The sequence below is a fragment of the Callorhinchus milii genome, unplaced genomic scaffold (genome assembly GCF_018977255.1).
Source record: "Callorhinchus milii isolate IMCB2004 unplaced genomic scaffold, IMCB_Cmil_1.0 Scaffold6, whole genome shotgun sequence".
Lineage (NCBI taxonomy): Eukaryota > Metazoa > Chordata > Chondrichthyes > Chimaeriformes > Callorhinchidae > Callorhinchus > Callorhinchus milii.
The window spans coordinates 282,528-302,510 of record NW_024704747.1 but is presented as its reverse complement, the minus strand read 5'-3'; the positions used below and the strand labels follow the sequence as shown (position 1 = coordinate 302,510).

The 19,983-nt window shown below is 55.7% G+C and overlaps 1 protein-coding gene across 4 annotated transcripts; it reads right to left on the bottom strand.

The window, feature by feature from the left end:
• Positions 1–504: 504 nt before the first annotated feature.
• obsl1a (obscurin like cytoskeletal adaptor 1a) lies at positions 505–18,871 on the bottom strand. 4 transcript variants are annotated; one of them, XM_042336494.1, is made up of 26 exons: positions 18,794–18,871; positions 17,592–18,641; positions 16,756–17,031; positions 15,395–15,655; positions 14,718–15,023; positions 13,780–14,046; positions 13,066–13,338; positions 12,216–12,485; positions 11,777–12,046; positions 11,374–11,643; positions 10,939–11,208; positions 10,347–10,616; positions 9,911–10,180; positions 9,540–9,815; positions 9,107–9,382; positions 8,433–8,699; positions 7,455–7,727; positions 6,649–6,915; positions 6,263–6,529; positions 5,694–5,806; positions 5,415–5,568; positions 4,929–5,090; positions 4,685–4,789; positions 3,779–4,045; positions 2,136–2,405; positions 505–1,113 (listed from the first exon to the last, which is right to left on the bottom strand). In XM_042336494.1, exons 2-26 carry the CDS (start codon positions 18,625–18,627, stop codon positions 1,106–1,108), a joined length of 6,744 nt encoding a protein of 2,247 aa, XP_042192428.1. In that variant the 5' UTR covers positions 18,628–18,641; positions 18,794–18,871; the 3' UTR covers positions 505–1,105. The 4 variants fall into 4 exon arrangements, with proteins under 4 accessions (XP_042192428.1, XP_042192429.1, XP_042192430.1 ...); XM_042336495.1 differs by lacking the exon at positions 10,347–10,616 and having other exon boundaries at positions 17,592–18,871; XM_042336496.1 differs by lacking the exon at positions 11,374–11,643 and having other exon boundaries at positions 17,592–18,871.
• Positions 18,872–19,983: the final 1,112 nt, after the last annotated feature.

The window sequence follows — 19,983 nt, the reverse complement described above, 5'->3', positions numbered from 1 at the left end:
CAGAGCACTGTGACTCAGGTGAGCATGTTCCTTACTGAGCCAGGTGAGGTGTAACGGTGTCAATTTGAGCCAACAAATCAGAAACCAGCAATATCAGTGTTTATTCATTACGTTTTACTCTGAAAGTTGTTACTGTCTGGAATTCACTGCCTGAAAGGGTGGTGGAAGCAAATTTGATAACAGATTTCAAAAGAGAATTCTATAGGTACTTAAAAATGAAAAAATATGAGGACTACGGCATAAAAACGGGGGAGTGGGACTGAATGGTTGCTCTTTGAAAGAGCCGGTAAGGTACGATGGGCCGAATGGCCTCCGTCTGTGCTGTAAGATTCTATGATTATTGTTGCGGATAAAGACACCATAAAGAAGATTGGAAGGTTCCGGTATCGCCCTGCGGTTGGCACCAGTCAGTGGTAGGCATGAAGGAGCAGGTCAGCTCCCTCTACCCTGACCTCACCACCGTCGAGGTTTGAACTCAGAGCAGAGACTGCAGGACCTGGGGGTCTTGTCTGAGGGTCAGAGCAAAGTGATGGGAGACTTGATAGAGGCCGTTAACATGATGAGGGGCTTTGATTGAATCCATGGCCAGAAATTACTCGCACTGTCCAGTGAATCTATAACGGTTTAGGGTAACAAAGCGGGAGAATGGAGGAATTGATTAGGGATGTTAGGATGTGGGACGATGGGTGAGGTTGTCGATGCAAGAACCATATTTGCTTTCAAGAGGCAATATGATAGATATCTGAAGAGAAACAATTCGCGAGCATGAGCAGAAAAGGCAGGTCAGTGGGACGCAATGGATTGCTGTTACAGACACGATGGGCCAATGGGTTTCTTCCATCTATAAATCTCTGGTTCAACAGTGGGTGAAGAAATGGGAACAACACTATGTGCTTATGTAGCACCAACACATAGGATAACATCACCAAGGGTTCACAGATATTCATCACAGAGACTGAAATCAGTGACAGGGGAAGGTGGGGGTTGTTGGGGTAGGAGGTGTCTTTTAAGGGGACAGGTGTCGGTGGGGGTTCTTGAGGGGGGGAGGGGGGGCAGGTGCCTCTGGTCTCGCCTATTCCTGAGAGCACCCGAGCCACATTGCTGGTTAATCATCTGCAAAAAAACAATAAAATATGGTCAAAGAAAAGCAACCCCACCACCAACAAAATTATATTTATAGAGCGCCTTCGACGTTGGGAGGATGTCCCAGAAAGACAGAGAGAGAGATGGAAAAACAGACACACAGAGAGAGAGAGGGAGAAAGAGACAGAGGGAAACAGATAGACACAGAATGAGATAGAGACTGAGGGAGGGAAACACACACAGAATCAGAGAAACAGTCAGGTACAGAGAGGCTTCTATAATGTGATTCCGTTTTGTGTAGTGACTATGTGGCAAGCTGCGGCAGCCATGTTCTGCACGTACTGGCTGTGAGCTCAGAGCTGAACCCACAACCTGCTGAGCCGGGCACTGGCAGGAGAGTGGCAGTGCCTAACCAGTGATGGATAGCAATGAGCAGGTAACTCGTGGCTGAAGATCCATACAATACAATTTACACAATACAATGAACAGAGCAGCTGTGGCTGCGGCAGCCACAGAGCAGGTCCCTCACATGTCAACTGCCCAGACAGTGTCACAGAAGAGGCTGGTGATGATTTGAGACCAAACACAATGTTCTGACACATAGAGTGGTTAGGGTAAGGAATGTCCCCCCGGGAGCGCGGGTTGTGGTGGAATCCATATTAGCTTTCAAAAGAAAACTCGATATTTAAAACGGAGTGAAAACCGGAGTAATCGACAGGCAGGTAAATGGGACTGAAAAGAGCCACAAAAACAACTTGCATTTACATAGAGCCTTTCACGTGGGGTATCGGATGGGGGGGGTCGCATGGCTACAGAATTCTATGGTTCTCATTTCGATCTATTTCCATTTGACTGTAATAAACTGTTCGTGCCACCTTGCTGCCCACTCTGTCCAGTTTGGAAGGTTCCTGGGCACAGTGATAAGCCGGCCGAGACTCACTCTATCCCCACTCGTCATCAGGCAGGACTGGGCGACACTCGGATGGTTGCCAGACTTCCCACGAGTTGCGCAGACACAGTGCCTGAGTGCGAGTTCAAGCAGTCGGACTGACCTTTCACAAGGAGCTGTGCTCTGCTCCGTGCCTTCCCCGCCAGGAACTTCACGGCTCCGCTCATTCTTGCCGTGACGTCCTGCAGCACCAACCGCTGAACGATGCCCTTGTTCTCGAGCCGGACCCTCGGTCCCGGCTGCAAGATCTCCCCATTCACACTCCACTGCGGCGCCCGGACCACCGGCATCGAGAGCTCACACTGGAAACAGGCCTCCTCCCCCACCCGCACCACCACATCCATCAGCTCAGCCACCACCAATAGGGCCTGCTCTGTAATCAGCCACACACCACTTTACACACCCCCGCCTCACACACACACCCCCACCTCACACACACACACCGCCTCACATACACCACGTCTTACATTCCACAGCACCCTTTGGTGACATTCCCGGTACACTGTGCGTCCACACTCCCAGGTCAGGGTTAGAGACACAGTAACGCTCCTCTACACTGTGCGTCCACACTCCCAGGTCAGGGTTAGAGACACAGTAACGCTCCTCTACACTGTGCGTCCACACTCCCGGGTCAGGGTTAGACACACAGCAGTAAAGAATGTGCACCCAGTGTAATCTGTGAACTCTGCTTTTGTGGAGCCAAGCAAGGAAGCAAGGAGTACAATTTCCAAGTTTGCAGATGATATTAAACTAGGAAAAGTAGTAAACAGTGAGGAGGACAGTAACAGACTGCAAGAGGACATAGACAGACTGGTAACATGGGCAGACACGTGGCAGATGAAGTTTAATGCGGAGTGATGCATTTTGTGAGGAAGAATGAGGAGAGGCAACATAAGCTGATGGTACAATGTTAAAGGGGGTGAAGGGACAGAGAGAGCTGTGGGTTCATATAAGTAAATGTTTGAAGATGGCGGACAGGCAGATACAGCTGTTAAAAAAGCATCCGGAATACTGGGCTTTATAAATAGGGGCATAGAATACACAAGTCAGGAAGTTATGATGAACCTTTATATAAAACACTGGTGAGGCCTCAGCGAGAGACTGCTCAGTTCTGGGCCCCACACTTTAGGAAGGATGTCAAGGCATTGGAGAGAGTGCAAAGGAGATTGACCAGAATGGTACTAGTAGTGAGGGACTTCAGTTATCAGGAGAGGCGAGAGAAGCGAGGGTTATTCTGCTTGGAGCAGAGAAGGTTAAGAGGGGACTTGATAGAAATTTTCAAAATTATGAGGGGATTCGATAGGGTGAACAGGAGAAACTATTCCCACCGGCGGGTGGGTCGGTAACCCGAGGACACTGATTTAAACTAGTCTGGAATGTATTGCCTGAAAGGGTGGAAGTCGATTGAATAACAGCTTTTAAGGGAGAAGTAGATAATTATTTGGGGAGGACAAGTTTACAACTATGGGGAACGAGCGGGGGAGTGGGGTTGATCAGGGCTATGGGGAGAGCACAAGGGAGTGGGGTTGATCAGGGCTATGGGGAGAGCACAAGGGAGTGGGGTTGATCAGGGCTATGGGGAGAGAGCGGGGGGAGTGGGGTTGATTTGGAAGCTCTTTTCTGGCACAGACACGATGGGCCGAATGGCCTCCTTCTGTGCTATATAATTCTATATCAGCTCTACCCTTTTGCCCCTCTCACCCTCTCATTCCCCCACTCCCCCACCTGCACATCCCCGCTCCATACCTTCAACCAGGAGCTTGGCTGATGATTGGTCATCGTAGGCGTCACACATGTAGGTGCCCTCATCCTCCAATGTCACCGAGTGGATGATGAGCTGCCGGTAAGCACCCTCGGCACAGATCTGGTGCCTGTCGCTGGGCTGCAGCTCGGTATCTCCCCGGTACCAGCGCACCTGAGCCCGGGGCGTGGACACCTTACACTCCAGGATCACCCGATGCTTCTCCAGCCCTGTCTTGTCTCGCAAAGGCTTCACGATCCTCACTGGCAGCGCTGGGCAGAGAGGCCGAGCCGAGTGTTACCGGGGGAGGGAGGGAAGCCCATCACTCACAGGCTCGTCAGGGCTTGAAATTTATTAAAAATGGCTTCAAAACCGTCACACGATTTACTGTGCAGTGTAGTGACTGTGTGCATGTGGGCAGGGGGGGCACTGAACTGTATAGTGACTGTGTTTTGGGGGCGAACACGGCACAGGGCAACTGGTCCCACCAAATAGCCGTGATGTGTGTGACCGATTTTAACTGAGGGATTGTCGGCCAGGACACCGGGAGAAAGAAACTCCCTTCTGTTTTCCCAACAGTGCCACAAGATCTTTAACGTCCGGCCGAACGGGGCACAGACGGGAGTGAGGTTTAACGCCTCGACTGAAGGACAGTAGCTCTCTCCCCCCAGTACTGCACTGGAGCGTCAGCTTAGACTGTGTGCGGCTTAAACCCACAATCTTCTGACTCAGAGACCAATTAAGCTGGGGAGAGCAGCAGCGACGTGGGGAGAGAGAGAGCTGGGACAAAGGAGAATGGTCTGGGTGCCTCTGGGAGATGAGGCTGGTGATGTAGGTCAGTCAGGGGAGGGGAGCGTGTGGTTAGTGAGGAGCCTCTGGGGCCGAGATTCAGTGATATGTGAGCGACGTACCGTCCACGTCGAGGTGAGTCACCGACTCGGCCTGTTTGGAGACAAATCTGATCTCACCCGCATCCTCCAACCGCACGCTGTACAACAGCAGGAAATGTTTGGTCCCTGTGAAAGCAGAGAGATTGTGAGATACAGTCAGGGACACAGGCCTCAACCACTCACACAGGCCTGGCTCATCCTGGCCTCACACACTCACAGCACGGATACAACAGGCTGAACGTGCGGCAAACTCCAGATATCTCACCCTCCTGCCTGATCTTGATGGTGTCGCTGGGCTTCAGTCGGTGTCCGTTCTGGAACCACTCGCCGCTCCCCCCCTCCTGGGACAGCTCACACACAAACAGCGCGTTGTCCTTCTCTCGCACCTGCACTGGCTCCAGCCTCTTCACAATCCTCATCTCCCGCTCTGCACACAGAGGAGCACCCACAGCGGGTTGGGGGTGGGGGTTGGGGGGTTGAGACAGTGAGAGAAAGTGGGGGGTGGGGGGAGAGAGAGAACATCAGAGGAGCATATTCCACGCGAGAGATGGGTGGGGTGGAGGTGAGATGGAGAGGTAGCTGAGGCTGAGGGGGTGAGGTGGAGGCGACGAGGGAGGGGAATGTGGTGTGGAGGACCTGAAGGCCTGGTCACTGTGGAGGGAGGGCAGGGGAGATGCACTCACTACGCAGTGTCTGCCACCAACTCCTCGGGTAACGTTAGGCACCAGGAAACGCTGAGCTGGAGACGTACCGTAAACGGCCAACTGAGCCACGCTGCTGCCGTGGCCGGTGGCGCAGGTGTAGCTGCCACTGTCCTGGACTCGGCACTGACTGAGCTGCAGAATCCGCTTCCTCCCCACACAGTAAATGCGAGTGTTGGCGTTCAGCTTCACCACATCACCGTCCTAAACACAGGCAAGAGCTGGTCACCACGGAGTGGCAACTGCACCAAGAGCAATACAGGAGCACAGGTGTGGGGGAGTACTGATGTGCGGGGAGTTTGGGTGCCGGAGTCAGTGCTGGAGCCTACCTTGGACCAGGTAACCTGAGCGTTCGGCTGGGACAGTTCACACTCAAAGGCGGCGCTTGCTCTCTCAGGGACGCTCTGATCCTCCAGCGGCTTCAGGAAGGTGACGGGCGGCTCTGAGAGCAAGAATGCAGTCGGGAGAGAGAATCATCAGCGTGTGGAAAAATCAACTCAAACCCCTCACGGCTTCCCGGCACTGCCAGGGCACTGCTGATGGCAGCGCAGCCAAGTCGGGTTCATTAACAGGACTTGGAGGGACAGACCTGTCACGGGATAGGGAATCCTTCCACTCAGCTCCTGTTAACCCTGCAAACCAAAGCCTTAACGGGTAGGCTGGTCCTAGCTGGACAAGCAGCAGGAAAGCTTATCAGACAGTGATCTTAATGGCAAGCTAATGGTTTTAGTTGTTTAGAACTCCAGCAATTACTCACACTCTGGGCTCCCTCCAAGCATTGGCTCTTGCCAACCTGCGCCTAATACTCTCCGGAATTAGGTAAACAGGATGTGGCACTTCTCTGGGTGTGGGGGAGGGAGTGGGGTGAACGGGTGTGGGGGTACGAGTGCTGGAGTACCTGTGACGGTGAGCCGGGCTGAGCAGCGCACAGAGTCTGTCTGGAAGGCGATGGTTCCGGTGTCCTGCATCTCCAGTGAGCAGAGAGTCAGGCTGTGGACGTGGCCGCTGGCGGTGACCCGGCGAGAGCTGCTCGGCTTGACCCTGATCCCGTCCTTCAGCCAAACCCCAGGCACCGCCGGGTGCGAGAGCTCCAGCTCAAAGGTGGCTGCGTCCTTCTCGTGCACCAACACGTCCACCAGCGGCTTCCGGACGGTGATCCTGCGCGCTGCAGCCAAACACCAACCATGTCACCATCACCGTCTCTCACACCATGCAGGCCCCACACTCCCCCCTCCCAACACTGCCCTCCCTCTCCCCTGCCTCGCCAGGAGCTCACACACTCACACTCAATCGTCAGCCGCGCCTGCGTCCTGTCGTGCAGGGTCTCGCACTGGTACGTCCCACGGTCCGAGAAGCAGCAGCTGTGGATGGTGAGCCGACGTGTGGTGCCGTCCTGATGAAGGCTGTACTTGTTCCCGGGCTGCACGAGGACACCCTGCTTCAGCCACCGCACCTCGGCGCACTCGGTGCTCACCCCCACCTCTAGCGTCACCTCCTGCATCTCCTCCACCGACCGGCTCTCCAGCTTCCGAGTGAACACAATCTGTGTCTCTGTGACAAAGACAGCGAATCCAGCTGTAGCTGAAGCTGTCCAACCGAGTGTGAGCGAGCAAGTGAGAGGGGGAGTGAGGGTGGGTGTGAGTGAGTGAGGGAGGGTGTGAGTGAGTGTGGAGGGAGGGTGTGAGTGAGTCAGTGAGTGAGGGAGGGAGGATGTGAGTGAGTGAGTCAGTGAGGGAAGGAGGGAGCGAGGGTGTGAGTGAGGGAGTGAAGGAGGGAGAGTGAGAGTGAGTCAGTGAGTGAGGGAGGGAGAGTGTGAGTGAGACAGTGAGTGAGGGAGGGAGGATGTGAGTGAGGGAGGGAGAGTATGAGTGAGTCAGTGAGTGAGGGAGAGTGTGAGTGAGTGAGTCAGTGAGTGAGGGAGGGAGAGTGTGAGTGAGGGCAAGGTGTGTATATGTACATATCCATGAGCGTGGCATGGATGTGTGGCTGCACAAGTGAATAAGGGAGGATGTTGGGGGGCTATTGGGGGGATGTTGCGGGAGGGGGTCTCAGATGGACTCTCTCGGGGGGGCAATTGGGGTGTCCATTACCTTGCACCTGGAGGGTGGCAGAGGACATGAGCCCCTCGCTCTCTGCGGTGACGGTGATGGCTTTGCCAGGCTGGCAGCTGTGCATCACAAGTGTGTGGCACAGGCCGCTCTGTGACACCTCGTACCGGCTGCCGTCCCCTGACACCTCCGAGCCGTCCAGTCGCCAGGTCAGCCTCGCATCCTCCGGGGACAACAGGCATTTAAAGCGAGCGTCCTCGCCCTCCAGCACCGTCACACAGCAGAGCTCTGCCAGGAACTCAACCACACGCCGCTCTGAGAGGGAGAGAGAGAGTGTGAGAGAGTGAGAGTGAGAGAGTGTGAGTGAGGGAGAGTGTGAGAGTGAGTGTGAGAGAGAGTGTGAGAGTGAGAGAGTGAGAGAGTGAGAGAGTGAGTGAGAGTGAGTGTGAGAATGAGAGAGTTCGGAGAGAGAGAGTGTGAGAGTGAGAGAGTGTAAGAGTGATTGTGAGAGAGAGCAACAGAGAAGAGTGTTAGAGGGAGTGAGAAAATGTGAGAGGGAGAGAGTTTGAGAGAATGAGAGGAAGAGAGTGCGAGTGTGTGACACTGTTATGAATACAGATGTAGTGTAGAGAACAACTTTGATGTAAACCTGTCTCTGCGACAAAGCGTCAGCGAATCCGGCTGTAGCTACAGCTGTCCAACCGAGTGTGAGCTCACAAGTGAGCGAGGGAGGGTGTGAGTGTGTCAGGGAGGGAGGATGTGAGTGAGTCAGTGAGTGAGGGAGGGAGAGTGTGAGTGAGCGCAGACACGATGGGGAGTGAGAGAGAATGAGAGAGCAGGGAATGGGGTTACAGTAGAGAGCTCCAGTGGGGGAGTGAGCCCCAGCACAGACACCATGGGGAGAGAGAGAGCAGGGAATGGGGTTAGAATGGGGGAGTGAGCCCCAGAACAGACACGATGGGGAGGGAGCAGAGAATGGGGTTACAGGAGAGAGCTCTGGGGGGTGGGGGGAGTACTGACCTGTCACGGACACTTGGGCTCTGGTTATGTCGTCCTTGGATTCGCAGCAGTACTCGCCCTGGTCGGCCGGGGTGGGGGCTGTCAGAGTCAGCGAGCGTTCCCGTCCCTCCGCCCGGATCACATGCGTGTGGCTTGGCTCCACCTCCTTGCCGTCCTTCAGCCACTGGATATCGGCCTGCGCTGTGCAGAGCTCGCAGCGGAGAATCAGTGTCCCCCCGCTCCTCACAGCGACGTCCTCCAGGCCCAGTGTGAACACGTGGGGCAGCTCTGGGCAGACATGAACACCTGTCAGCATGACCAGCCGGGTGTCTGACACACATGAAAACCCGTCACCGTGACCAGCCGGGTGTTTGACACACATGGAAACCCGTCACCGTGACCAGCCGGGTGTCTGACACACACGGAAACCTGTCACCGAGACCAGCCGGGTGTCTGACACATGGAAACCCATCACTGTGACCAGTCGGGTGTCTGACACATGGAAACCCATCATCATTCAAAGAGTTTCCAAACCACACTGAGAGCTCCACATATCTATGTCACCTACACACAGAAAACTGTCGTCCTGAACAACGAACTCTGTATTAAATGTAAAATGATTTCCAGCTGATGCCCTTCCACCCCCCCCACCCGAATGCCCCTTTACCCCAGTCCTTTCCCACTCCCTGCCCTACCTTCCACTGTCAGGTTGAACATCATGACGTCGTCAGCCGAGTGACAGGCGTACAGTCCGGAATCTTCTCTCACGCAGTTGTTGACCACTAGGCTGTGGACTCTGGCTTCGGTCCTGAGCTGGTATTTCTCACCGGCACAAACCTCCTCCCGGTGTCGGTACCAGGTAACCACAGCGGCATCCCGGGAAACGATCCCGCACAGCACGGCGTTCCCTCCCCGCAGCACCCACACCTCCTCCTCCTCAGGTTCCTTGTTTGTGAACAGCACCGGCGGTTCTGAGAGAATGTCCAGAATAGGAGCGGTCAGTGTCCGGAGCTAAAGAGGTCAGTGTGTCGGACAAGAGCAGTTGGTTTCTGCAGCCGGAACGGTCAGTGTCCAGAGTGGGAGCACGGCCGGCAGATCGGGATGCTCGGTGGGAACGCTGGGACGTACCTGTCACGGTCACTCGGAAGGTCAGCTGACCTGTGCCGGCGTCACACACGTACTGGCCGGAATCCATCGGTTCCGAGTCGTGGATGATCAGCTCCCGGCTCAGACCCTGACTCTCGATTGTGATTTTCGAGTCGGGGAGAAGCTCTGTCCCATCCTTGTACCATCGCACGGCCACGTCGGGCTGCGACACTATGCACGTCACCACAATCACCTCCGACGCTGCGAAGCACTGATCCTCCGCGATTTCCGGGCTCCGGACGATGGACACTGGGGGCTCTGTAACACACCACCGGGTCAGCGTATGACCCGCATTCACACACAACACACGCGCTACAACCTGCGTGAAACACGTGCGAGGGGCAGATACTGACCAGAAATCTGCACCTCGAACGCTGTCTCATCGTCGCCCGCTTGACAGACGTATGTGCCGCTGTCCTCCAGGGTGGTGCTGTGGATGGCCAGCCTCCTGTGCACGCCCTCGGCCTCCAATCTCACCCTCTCGTCCAGTTCCACCTCGACCTCACCCTTGTACCAAGTCACCTCGGCGTTGGCCCGAGACAGCTCACAGCTCAACACCACGTCCGTGCCCACCACACACTGCCGTGGCCCCTCCGCCACCCTGACGATTCTCACCGGCGGCTCTGGGAGAAGACACAGGATTCATTGCCAAGGAGCGCAGACACTGAGCATCTGACCGCAGATACCAATGCCAAACACGTGACTACACGTGACCACAGATATCCATGTAACTGCAGATACAAACAAATGAGTGACCGCTGATACTGCAGTTATGGGGCTGATACTGACCAGACACCTGCACCTCGAACGCTGTCTCATCGTCGCCCGCGTGGCACACGTATGTGCCGCTGTCCTCCAGGGTGGCACTGTGGATGGCCAGCCTCCTGTGGACACCCTCGGCCTCCACTCTCATCCTCTCGCCGGGCTCCACCTTGACCTCACCCTTGTACCAAGTCACTTCAGCATTGGCCCGAGACAGCTCACAGCTCAGCACCACGTCCGTGCCCACCACACACTGCCGCGCCCACTCCGCCACCCTGACGATTCTCACCGGTGGCTCTGGGAGAAAAAAGGCACCGATTCATTGCCGAGACGTACAGATACTAAGCATGACACTTCAGAAACCGAACACGTGTCCACAGATACCAAGCATGTGACCGCAGATACCAAGCATGTGACCGCAGATACCGAGCATGTGACCGTAGATACCGAGCATGTGACCGCAGATACCGAGCATGTGACCGCAGATACCGAGCATGTGACCGCAGATACCAAGCATGTGACCGCAGATACTGAGCATGTGACTGCAGATACCGAGCATGTGACTGCAGATACCGAGCATGTGACAGCAGATACCGAGCATGTGACAGCAGATACTGACCAGACACCTGCACCTCGAACGCTGTCTCGTCATCATCCACGTGGCACACGTATGTGCCGCTGTCCTCCAGGGTGGTGCTGTGGATGGTCAGCCTCCTGTGGACACCCTCGGCCTCCAATCTCACCCTCTCGTCCAGTTCCACCTCGACCTCACCCTTGTACCAAGTCACTTCGGCTTTGGCCCGAGACAGCTCACAGCTCAGCACCACGTCCGTGCCCACCACACACTGCCGTGGCCCCTCCGCCACCCTGACGATTCTCACCGGCGGCTCTGGGAGAAGACACAGGATTCATTGCCAAGGAGCGCAGACACTGAGCATCTGACCGCAGATACCAATGCCAAACACGTGACTACACGTGACCACAGATATCCATGTAACTGCAGATACAAACAAATGAGCACCGCTGATACTGCAGTTATGGGGCTGATACTGACCAGACACCTGCACCTCGAACGCTGTCTCATCGTCGTCCGCTTGACACACGTATGTGTCGCTGTCCTCCAGGGTGGCACTGTGGATGGCCAGCCTCCTGTGCACGCCCTCGGCCTCCACTCTCATCCTCTCGCCGGGCTCCACCTTGACCTCACTCTTGTACCAAGTCACTTCAGCGTTGGCCCGAGACAGCTCACAGCTCAGCACCACGTCCGTGCCCACCACACACTGCCGCGCCCACTCCGCCACCCTGACGATTCTCACCGGCGGCTCTGGGAGAAAAAAGGCACCGATTCATTGCCGAGACGTACAGATACTAAGCATGACACTTCAGAAACAGAACACGTGACCGCAGATACTGAGCACGTGACCGCAGGTACCGAGCATGTGACTGCAGATACTGACCAGACACCTGCACCTCGAACGCTGTCTCGTCTTCACCCACGTGGCACACGTATGTGCCGCTGTCTTCCAGGGTGGCGCTGTGGATGGCCAGCCTCCTGTGCACGCCCTTGGCCTCCACTCTCATCCTCTCGCCGGGCTCCACCTTGACCTCACCCTTGTACCAAGTCACTTCAGCGTTGGCCCGAGACAGCTCACAGCTCAGCACCACATCCGTGCCCACCACACACTGCCATGGCCCCTCCGCCACCCTGACGATTCTCACCGGCGGCTCTGGGAGAAGAGACACAGGATTCATTGCCAAGGAGCGCAGACACTGAGCATCTGACCGCAGATACCAATGCCAAACACGTGACTACACGTGACCACAGATACCGATGTAACTGCAGATACCAAACACGTCAGTGACCGCAGATACTGCAGTTATGGGGCTGATACTGACCAGACACCTGCACCTCGAATGCTGTCTCATCGTCGCCCACTTGACACACGTATGTTCCGCTGTCTTCCAGGGTGGCACTGTGGATGGCCAGCCTCCTGTGCACACTCTCGGCCTCCACTCTCATCCTCTCGCCGATCTCCACCTCGACCTCACCCTTGTACCAAGTCACTTCAGCGTTGGCCCGAGACAGCTCACAGCTCAGCACCACGTCCGTGCCCACCACACACTGCCGCGCCCACTCCGCCACCCTGACGATTCTCACTGGCGGCTCTGGGAGAAAAGACACAGGAATCATTACTGAGGAGCGCAGATGCTCAGCATCTTACCGCAGATGCAGAGTGCGTGCGGGGCAGACGGTAACATTACATGAAGCTTGAAATGTGGGAGAAGAAGCTGCAGGGTTGGACCCTGAGTCTCACGACTGACTGATCCTCTGTACATCACATGTTCTCACTGCTTTTACCTGACACACATATGTCGAAGGACACAGAGCCATTCTTGACTTGGCAGATGTCCTCACCCATGTCGCTGACATACAAGCTGAGATTGACCAGGTGTCTGCTCAGCTACCCCCACCACACCCCCCACCCCTTCAGTCGCGACCCGCTCGCTGTCACTGGACACCTGGTACCTCGCACCATCCGCTCACCGGCCACACCTGCAGCAGCCGGACACCAACTGTCTCTGCGGCACTTCTGTGAGAGACAATAACAGAGTAACACAGACGGGCAGCGGCAGCACCAAGACAGATGCTTGCAAGCCTGTTCAGGCCGGGGTTTAAACTCCACACGAGCCCTGGCAAGGTTCGAGCTGTGTCTGAGTGTGTCGGGGGGATTCCGAGCATTCTCACCTCGCACACAGATGTCGTAAAAGATGGAGTCGTTGCCAGCATCACACACGTACTCTCCAGAATGTTCCGTGCTGGCGCAGTGGATGACTAGCCTGCGGTGCACCCCGTCCGCTTCGGTGCTGATTTCCTCCGTCGCTCCCACCTCCAGGCCATCCCTGTACCAAGTGACCGCAGCCGCGGAGCTGGACAGCTGACACACCAGCGCCACCCGCTCCCCCACGGTGAACTCCCCACGTGTGTCGTCCATCGTGTTCACAATCCTCACCGCAGGCTCTATCAGTATAGAACACACAACCATGACGTGGCAACATATGTGCACGAGTGCATGTGTGTATACACAAGAGTACGTGTGTGTGCATACTCGCGCACAATTACAAGTACATATACACACACAGTACATATACACACGTACATATATACACAAGGTAAACACATGCGAGTATATACATGCAGGTTACACCCAGCCCCGGTTGGAGTCTCCGCTGTTACCCGACACCCAGACGGTGAAGCTCTGGCAGTGGTCGTGACTCTCACATTCGTACTGACTGCTGTGTCCCAGACAGTAAGGCCGCATACACAGCCAAGGCTCTGGACACTGACCCTATCGCTCTCAGTCAGTTCCTGCCCATCCTTGTACCGTTGCACCTCTCTCCTGCCCCTCCCACTGTCCATCCGTCCGTCCGTCTGTCTCCCCAATCCAGGTGGGGGTCTTACCTGTAACATATAGGATGGCGGAATCCCGCACTCCGTGGGCGAGGAAGGTGACCTCGGTGTGAGAATCCTGGATGCTGGGGGCTGGGATCAGGATGGAGTGCCTGGTGCGGGCATGTACCAGTCGGAACCTCTCACTTTGCAGCGCTGGCTCCCCCCCCACATACCAGGTGCCAAGCACTGAGGCCGACAGCTCTATGCTGAACTCGGCATCTTCCATCTCCTTCACAGTCACGTCCCTCAACGGGGAGCGGATCCTTGCCGCTGGCACTGCAAACATCGTGTAATCGTCAGTGGGGCTACCAGAGCCCCCACAGGCTCAGCACCTCCCCACCTCCCCGTCCTGTCCCATCTCCTGTCCTGTCAATATCGCGTGTTCCTGTATCGCTGTGTTGTGGTGTCAGTGTATTGCTGTGTTGTGGTGTCAGTGTATCGCTGTGTTGTGGTGTCAGTGTATCACAGTGTTGTGGTGTCAGTGTATCGCTGTGTTGTGGTATCAGTGTATCGCTGTGTTGTGGTATCAGTGTATCGCTGTGTTGTGGTGTCAGTGTATTGCTGTGTTGTGGTGTCAGTGTATTGCTGTGTTGTGGTGTCAGTGTATCACAGTGTTGTGGTGTCAGTGTATCGCTGTGTTGTGGTGTCAGTGTATCACAGTGTTGTGGTGTCAGTGTATCGCTGTGTTGTGGTGTCAGTGTATTGCTGTGTTGTGGTGTCAGTGTATTGCTGTGTTGTGGTGTCAGTGTATCACAGTGTTGTGGTGTCAGTGTATCGCTGTGTTGTGGTGTCAGTGTATCACAGTGTTGTGGTGTCAGTGTATCGCTGTGTTGTGGTGTCAGTGTATCACAGTGTTGTGGTGTTAGTGTATCGCTGTGTTGTGGTGTCAGTGACAGTGAACCCCGGGTGTCTGTAGCCACACAGCTGTGGTGCTCGCCTGGTCTTACCCAGGTGGATGGAGCCAGGGAAGAGGAGTTGGCTGCTCTGCCCATACTTGTTGGTGGTGCAGACACGGAAGCTGTAGTCGGCCTCAGCGGGGACGCTGTCGCCCAGGATCTCCACCGCGGTGCTGCTGGTGGTCGTCAGACACTGCACCCACTCCTCCGTGCCCACCTCCTGGCGCTCGATGATGTAACCCTCCACCGCACTCCCAGCACCGTCAGCCGGCGGCTCCCACATCAGCGAGGCAGCGTTCAGACGCTCACGACTCATCCGGGCACCGATCGGGCAGCTCGGAACGTTCCGTCTCGCCGCTTGGAAAGAACCAAGGAAAACCGTGAGCCAAAACCATTAAGCAGCTAATAGCAGCCCCTGCGTGTGTGTTATACAGAATAGCAGCCCCCCCCCACCCCGTGTGGTATACAGAATAGCAGCCCCCCACCACCAACCCCGTGTGTTATACAGAATAGCAGCCCCCCCTCACCCCGTGTGTTATACAGAATAGCAGCCCCCCCCCCCACCAACCCGTGTGTGTTATAGACGTGTATCATACCATGTGACACTGTGTGTATTACACAGTATTATACAGTGTGACTGGGTGTATTATACAGGGTGTGTTAGTTTGACAGTGTGTGTCAAACAGCGTCACAGTCTGGGTGTTGTATAAAGTTAAACACTCACGTACATTTCACTCGAAGCTCTGTTGATGTTTTTGAATCGTTCACCACGAAAGTGATGATGCCAGAGTCCTCCAGGGCGACAGACACCAGGACAAGGATGTGTGTTTTGCCGAATGATTTGATGATTGTGGTAGGAGACTCGCTGAGAGCCTCACCTTCCCAGTACCAGTGGCCGTCCAGCCCCGTCTCCCCCAGCTCGACACACAGTGCGGCATGCTCCCCCACCAACACAGTCACACGCCGTGGCAACCGCCTCACAATCACCCCTGCAGAGAGAAAATGTATGTGACAGAGTGTGACAGAGTGACACCGAGAGTGTGTGACAGGGAGAGTGTGTGAGATAGTGTGCGACAGGGAGAGTGTGTGAGATAGTGTGTGACAGGGAGAGTGTGTGAGATAGTGTGTGGCAGGGAGAGTGTGTGAGAATAGGAGAGAGATAGGGTTGCCAGCGCTGGTTGCACATATTCCGAGAAGTTGCATCACACGGACATGATGTGGTTGAGGACTGAGATACTGCAAAACAAACACAACAGAGTTCCGCAAAAATCATCCACTTTGAAAAATGGTTCTGTTTCCTTTGAAAGTGTAAAACACTGTGATTGCTGGTGATCCGGGGTGATCTTTGGTCACTAGAGTACAGTGAGACTGCGAGGGTTAGATAATGTTAGTCCAACATCAACAAGCCAGTAAGATGGCAGAGAGAGGGGTGAGTGTATGTTGCCTTGACATTGCAAACCCTGGCGGGAGTGTTGAGGCTCTGGGTGGGGATGCAACAAACGAGAAGCTGAGAACAGGAGAAATCAGATTTCCTGTTCGATATTCACTTTGAGAATTCCCTGTGACTGTTCTCGCTCGTAGCAGTGTTTGGGAGATTCCTCTTTAATTCCTCAGACTCCAGGACAGTGCAGGAGAGAGGTCAATGCTTGAGAGAAACAGGAGTGAGCCATTCAGCCCCTCGAGCCTGTTACGCCATTCTATAAGATCAGTGCAACAGAAAGAGAGTGTGAGAGTTACAGTGTGTGAGAGAGAGTATGGGAAAGAGAGAGGTTGTGTAGCTGTTGTGGGATGTGTGTGTGTAGCTGAGTCTGTGTTGCTGTGTGATTTCTGGGGTTACAGAGCGGCTGAATCAGACTGAGCCACATCCCACCCAGCGCCTCCTTTACAATTTAACACCGCATTTTCCAGTCTGTTCCGTGGCCCAATCTGGCCCCAGGGATCGGATTCCAACGACTGACAGCCTCTGAGCGATGGTTAGCAGCGGCTTCAGAATACAGCAGGTCTCTTCAGAGACTGCTCACTCATTCCCTCTCTCTCACCCTTGGGCTCTGTCTGTCTCTCAGTTCCTCTCTCAGTCTCGCCCGCTTACCTCTCACCGCCACCTCGGCCACACTGCGGCTGCCGTCTCTGGTCTCGCACAGATAGACGCCGTCATCGTCGGCGGTGATGTTGGTGATGGTGAGACGGTGGACGGTGCCGTCACACTCCATCACGTACTTGTTGCTGGGGAGCAGTCGCCGGTCCTCCAGGAACCACTCCAAGGCTCCAGCCTGGACCATGCCCGGAACCTCACACTCCAGCACGGCAACCGCCCTCTCCAGCACCGTCACATCCACCAGCTGCCGTGGGAACCTGCTCACCGGCTCTGCACAAGAGACAAGAGACATCAAACCGTCCTGGCACAGCAACAGGGCACACACCGGCCCAGCACAGAAGTATAGGAGCCCCTCTCTGGGTGCTGTTGTCCCACAGGATTATTATTATTATTAATGCTGAGTCCCAGCAGCTCCCATAAGCTTCGCTCAGCCCCAAGTGTCCCCGAAACAGGAGAGAAACCTTCAAAGGCGTCAGGCAGAGAGCAGCGACCGTCACTGCTTATCAGCAGATACTCACTATCAGCACCAAGGCCATTTAAAACCCCTTCACCCATCGTGTCTGTGCTGGGGTTCGCACCCCCAATGGAGCTCTTTACTCTAACCCCATCTCTGCTCTCTCTCTTTCTCTCTCCCCATGGTGTCTGTGCTGGGGCTCGCTCCCCCACTGGAGCTCTCTACTCTAACCCCATTCCCTGATCTCTCCCCGTTGTGCTCGCTCCCCCTGGTCTGTGCCTGTATATGATGATGAGCCCAGGCTGTGTTGCCACCAGCATCCTGTCTTTTTACTTGACGCAGTCTATTATTGTGCTGTGCCGAGCGGGAGGCTCACCATTGACAGTGAGGAGCACAGCGCTGAGGGTGTGCCCAGCAGCATTGGAGGCAGTGCAGGCGTAGAGGCCACTGTCCCGCTGGCGGCAGTAAAGAACCTTGAGGACACAGTAGCCTCGCCGATCCTCACACAGGAGGTGCCGGCGGCCAGGAACGATCACCACGTTGTCCTTCCTCCACACAACCTCTGGCTTCGGTTTGCCCGACACATAGCAGCGGAACTTGGCGTGTTTGCCCTCGGTGACCGAAAAGACCTTCACTTTGGTCGGCCGTGTCCCGTCTCCATCCTGTGGCGCTGGAAGCACGGCCAGCTCCGAGCCATGCAGCGCTCGGTGACGGCTCCTGTGCTTCCGCTCGCGGGGAGCGTCTCCTCCTGGCGGGTGGGGATGGGACTGAGGCTGGGCAACGGGACCCTCCTCGTTGCCAGGGTCCACCAGGAGCACTGCGGCGCCCATGGCCTCGCCGAACTCACTCTGTGCCTTGCACACGTACACACCGGCGTCCGGTGTCCGGACTGACAAGATCTTCAAGAAGTACCAGCCGCCATCGGCACGTCCGGCGTGGAAATGGCTGCTCTCAAAAATATCACTCAGCCCGCGGCCATCCTTCTCCCAGGTCACCAGCGGCTCGGGCCGACCGGACAGGTGGCAGCTGAAGAGCACACTGTCTCCCCGGACCACCCTGCTGGACGCTGGTTTGACCAGGAACGCCGGCGGGTCAGCCCCGTTGCTGGGCTCGGTTGCCTCCACGCGGAGTGTGGCTGCAGCGTACGTCTCGCCAACGGTGTTCTTGGCTTTGCAGATGTACTGACCGCTGTCCTCCAGGCCCACGCGGGCGATGATCAGGTTGTACACAGTGCCGTCCTCCAGCAGCCGGTACCGGCCCATCGCCAGCAGCCGCTCCTTGTCTCTCTCCCAGTACACCTCGGGACGGGGGTCGCCCCCGATCTGGCACTTCAGCACCGCGTCAGCCCCCGACGGCACGCTCAGCATCCGCGGGTACGCCAGGAACCTCGGAGCCCCACCAAACACATCCATCGTCCGGCCTGGAGCTGTACAACACAGGACAGGCTGTCAGTCAGTCAGTCAGACTCTCTCCTCACTGTGATAGTGTTCTGGCCTGGTCACCACAAAGCCTCCCAGCCCCACTCGTCGCCCCTATACCCCACGTCTCCCGCTCACTGTCTGGCCGAGGTTCTCTTACCGTCTCTTGAGCCTCACTCCGTCACCTCCTGTGACTGTCCTGGAGCTGAGAGGCCCAGCTGTCACTCCCGAAATATCCCTCAGCAGGTCCCGGGGGGAGGGGCAGCGGGCTGATAGGACAGCAGCCGGACAGCCATGCACTTGAGCCTAAAAATAAATAGTTACCAAGGGACAAGGCAGGCTCCTCACCCTCCTCACAGGAAGCCACCCTTCCAAAGCTCCTCAGTCATCCTCCTCAGGCCCTCAGTCACTGGCACTGGACCTCAGTCACTCTCACCTGGTGTCAGGCACTGGCGTTGCCATGGTCTGGGAAAAGATGATAATAATAATAATAATCCTTGCATTTGCTATAGCGCTTTTCACGTCGGGAGGACGTCCCAAAGCGCTTCACAGAACACACTGTAAAGTGGATTGACTGTATATTTGTGGGCAAACGCGGCAGCCAATTGCGCACAGCAATGTCCCACAAACAGTCGTAGATTGAAAATGACCAATTTATTATTGTTTTTGTTTTGGAGGGAATATTATTAGGCTCTGTGTGGAGTAAGGAAACTTGCCCAAGGTTTCGCCCTCTGCCTGGAATTGAACTCAAGTCTCTCGCTTGCAAAGCGAGTGCTCTAACCACTGAGCTACAGGACTCCAGACACATGGGGAGAAAAGGGAATGTACCCTCTCCCCTGCCCCTCCCCCGCACTGCGCTGGAGCGTCAGCCTGGAATGTGAGTTCAAATCCCCCGACACCTCCTGCTGCTGGGGTGAGAGTGGGCAGCTGTGGGTAGGTCCAATGAGGGTCAGACAGGGTGAGAGTTGCGGTGGGCACCACACTGCGTGCTGGGTGAAGGTCGTGCTCTCTCTCTCTCACAGACACAACACGGGATTCCTCAGATATCAGCCATTCCCAGACACCCAGAGCAGTCCCAGTGGGGGAGGTGCAGAGCCACTGCCCGATAACCAGTCAGGGTCTCGCACATTCACATACTGCTCGCTCGCTCAGAGTGTGGAGCATCCTGGCACAGATTGGTACAGCGTGGTATACCCTGGCACAGCGTGGAAATTTCACAGACAATTGTATCACACGGTACGTGTCTCACAATCACTGTCTGTCCTTCTCTCACATCTTTCTCTCTTACGCTCTTTATCAGTCTTTCATACACATCTGACTGTCTTTATCAAACACTTCTCTCTTTTCCAC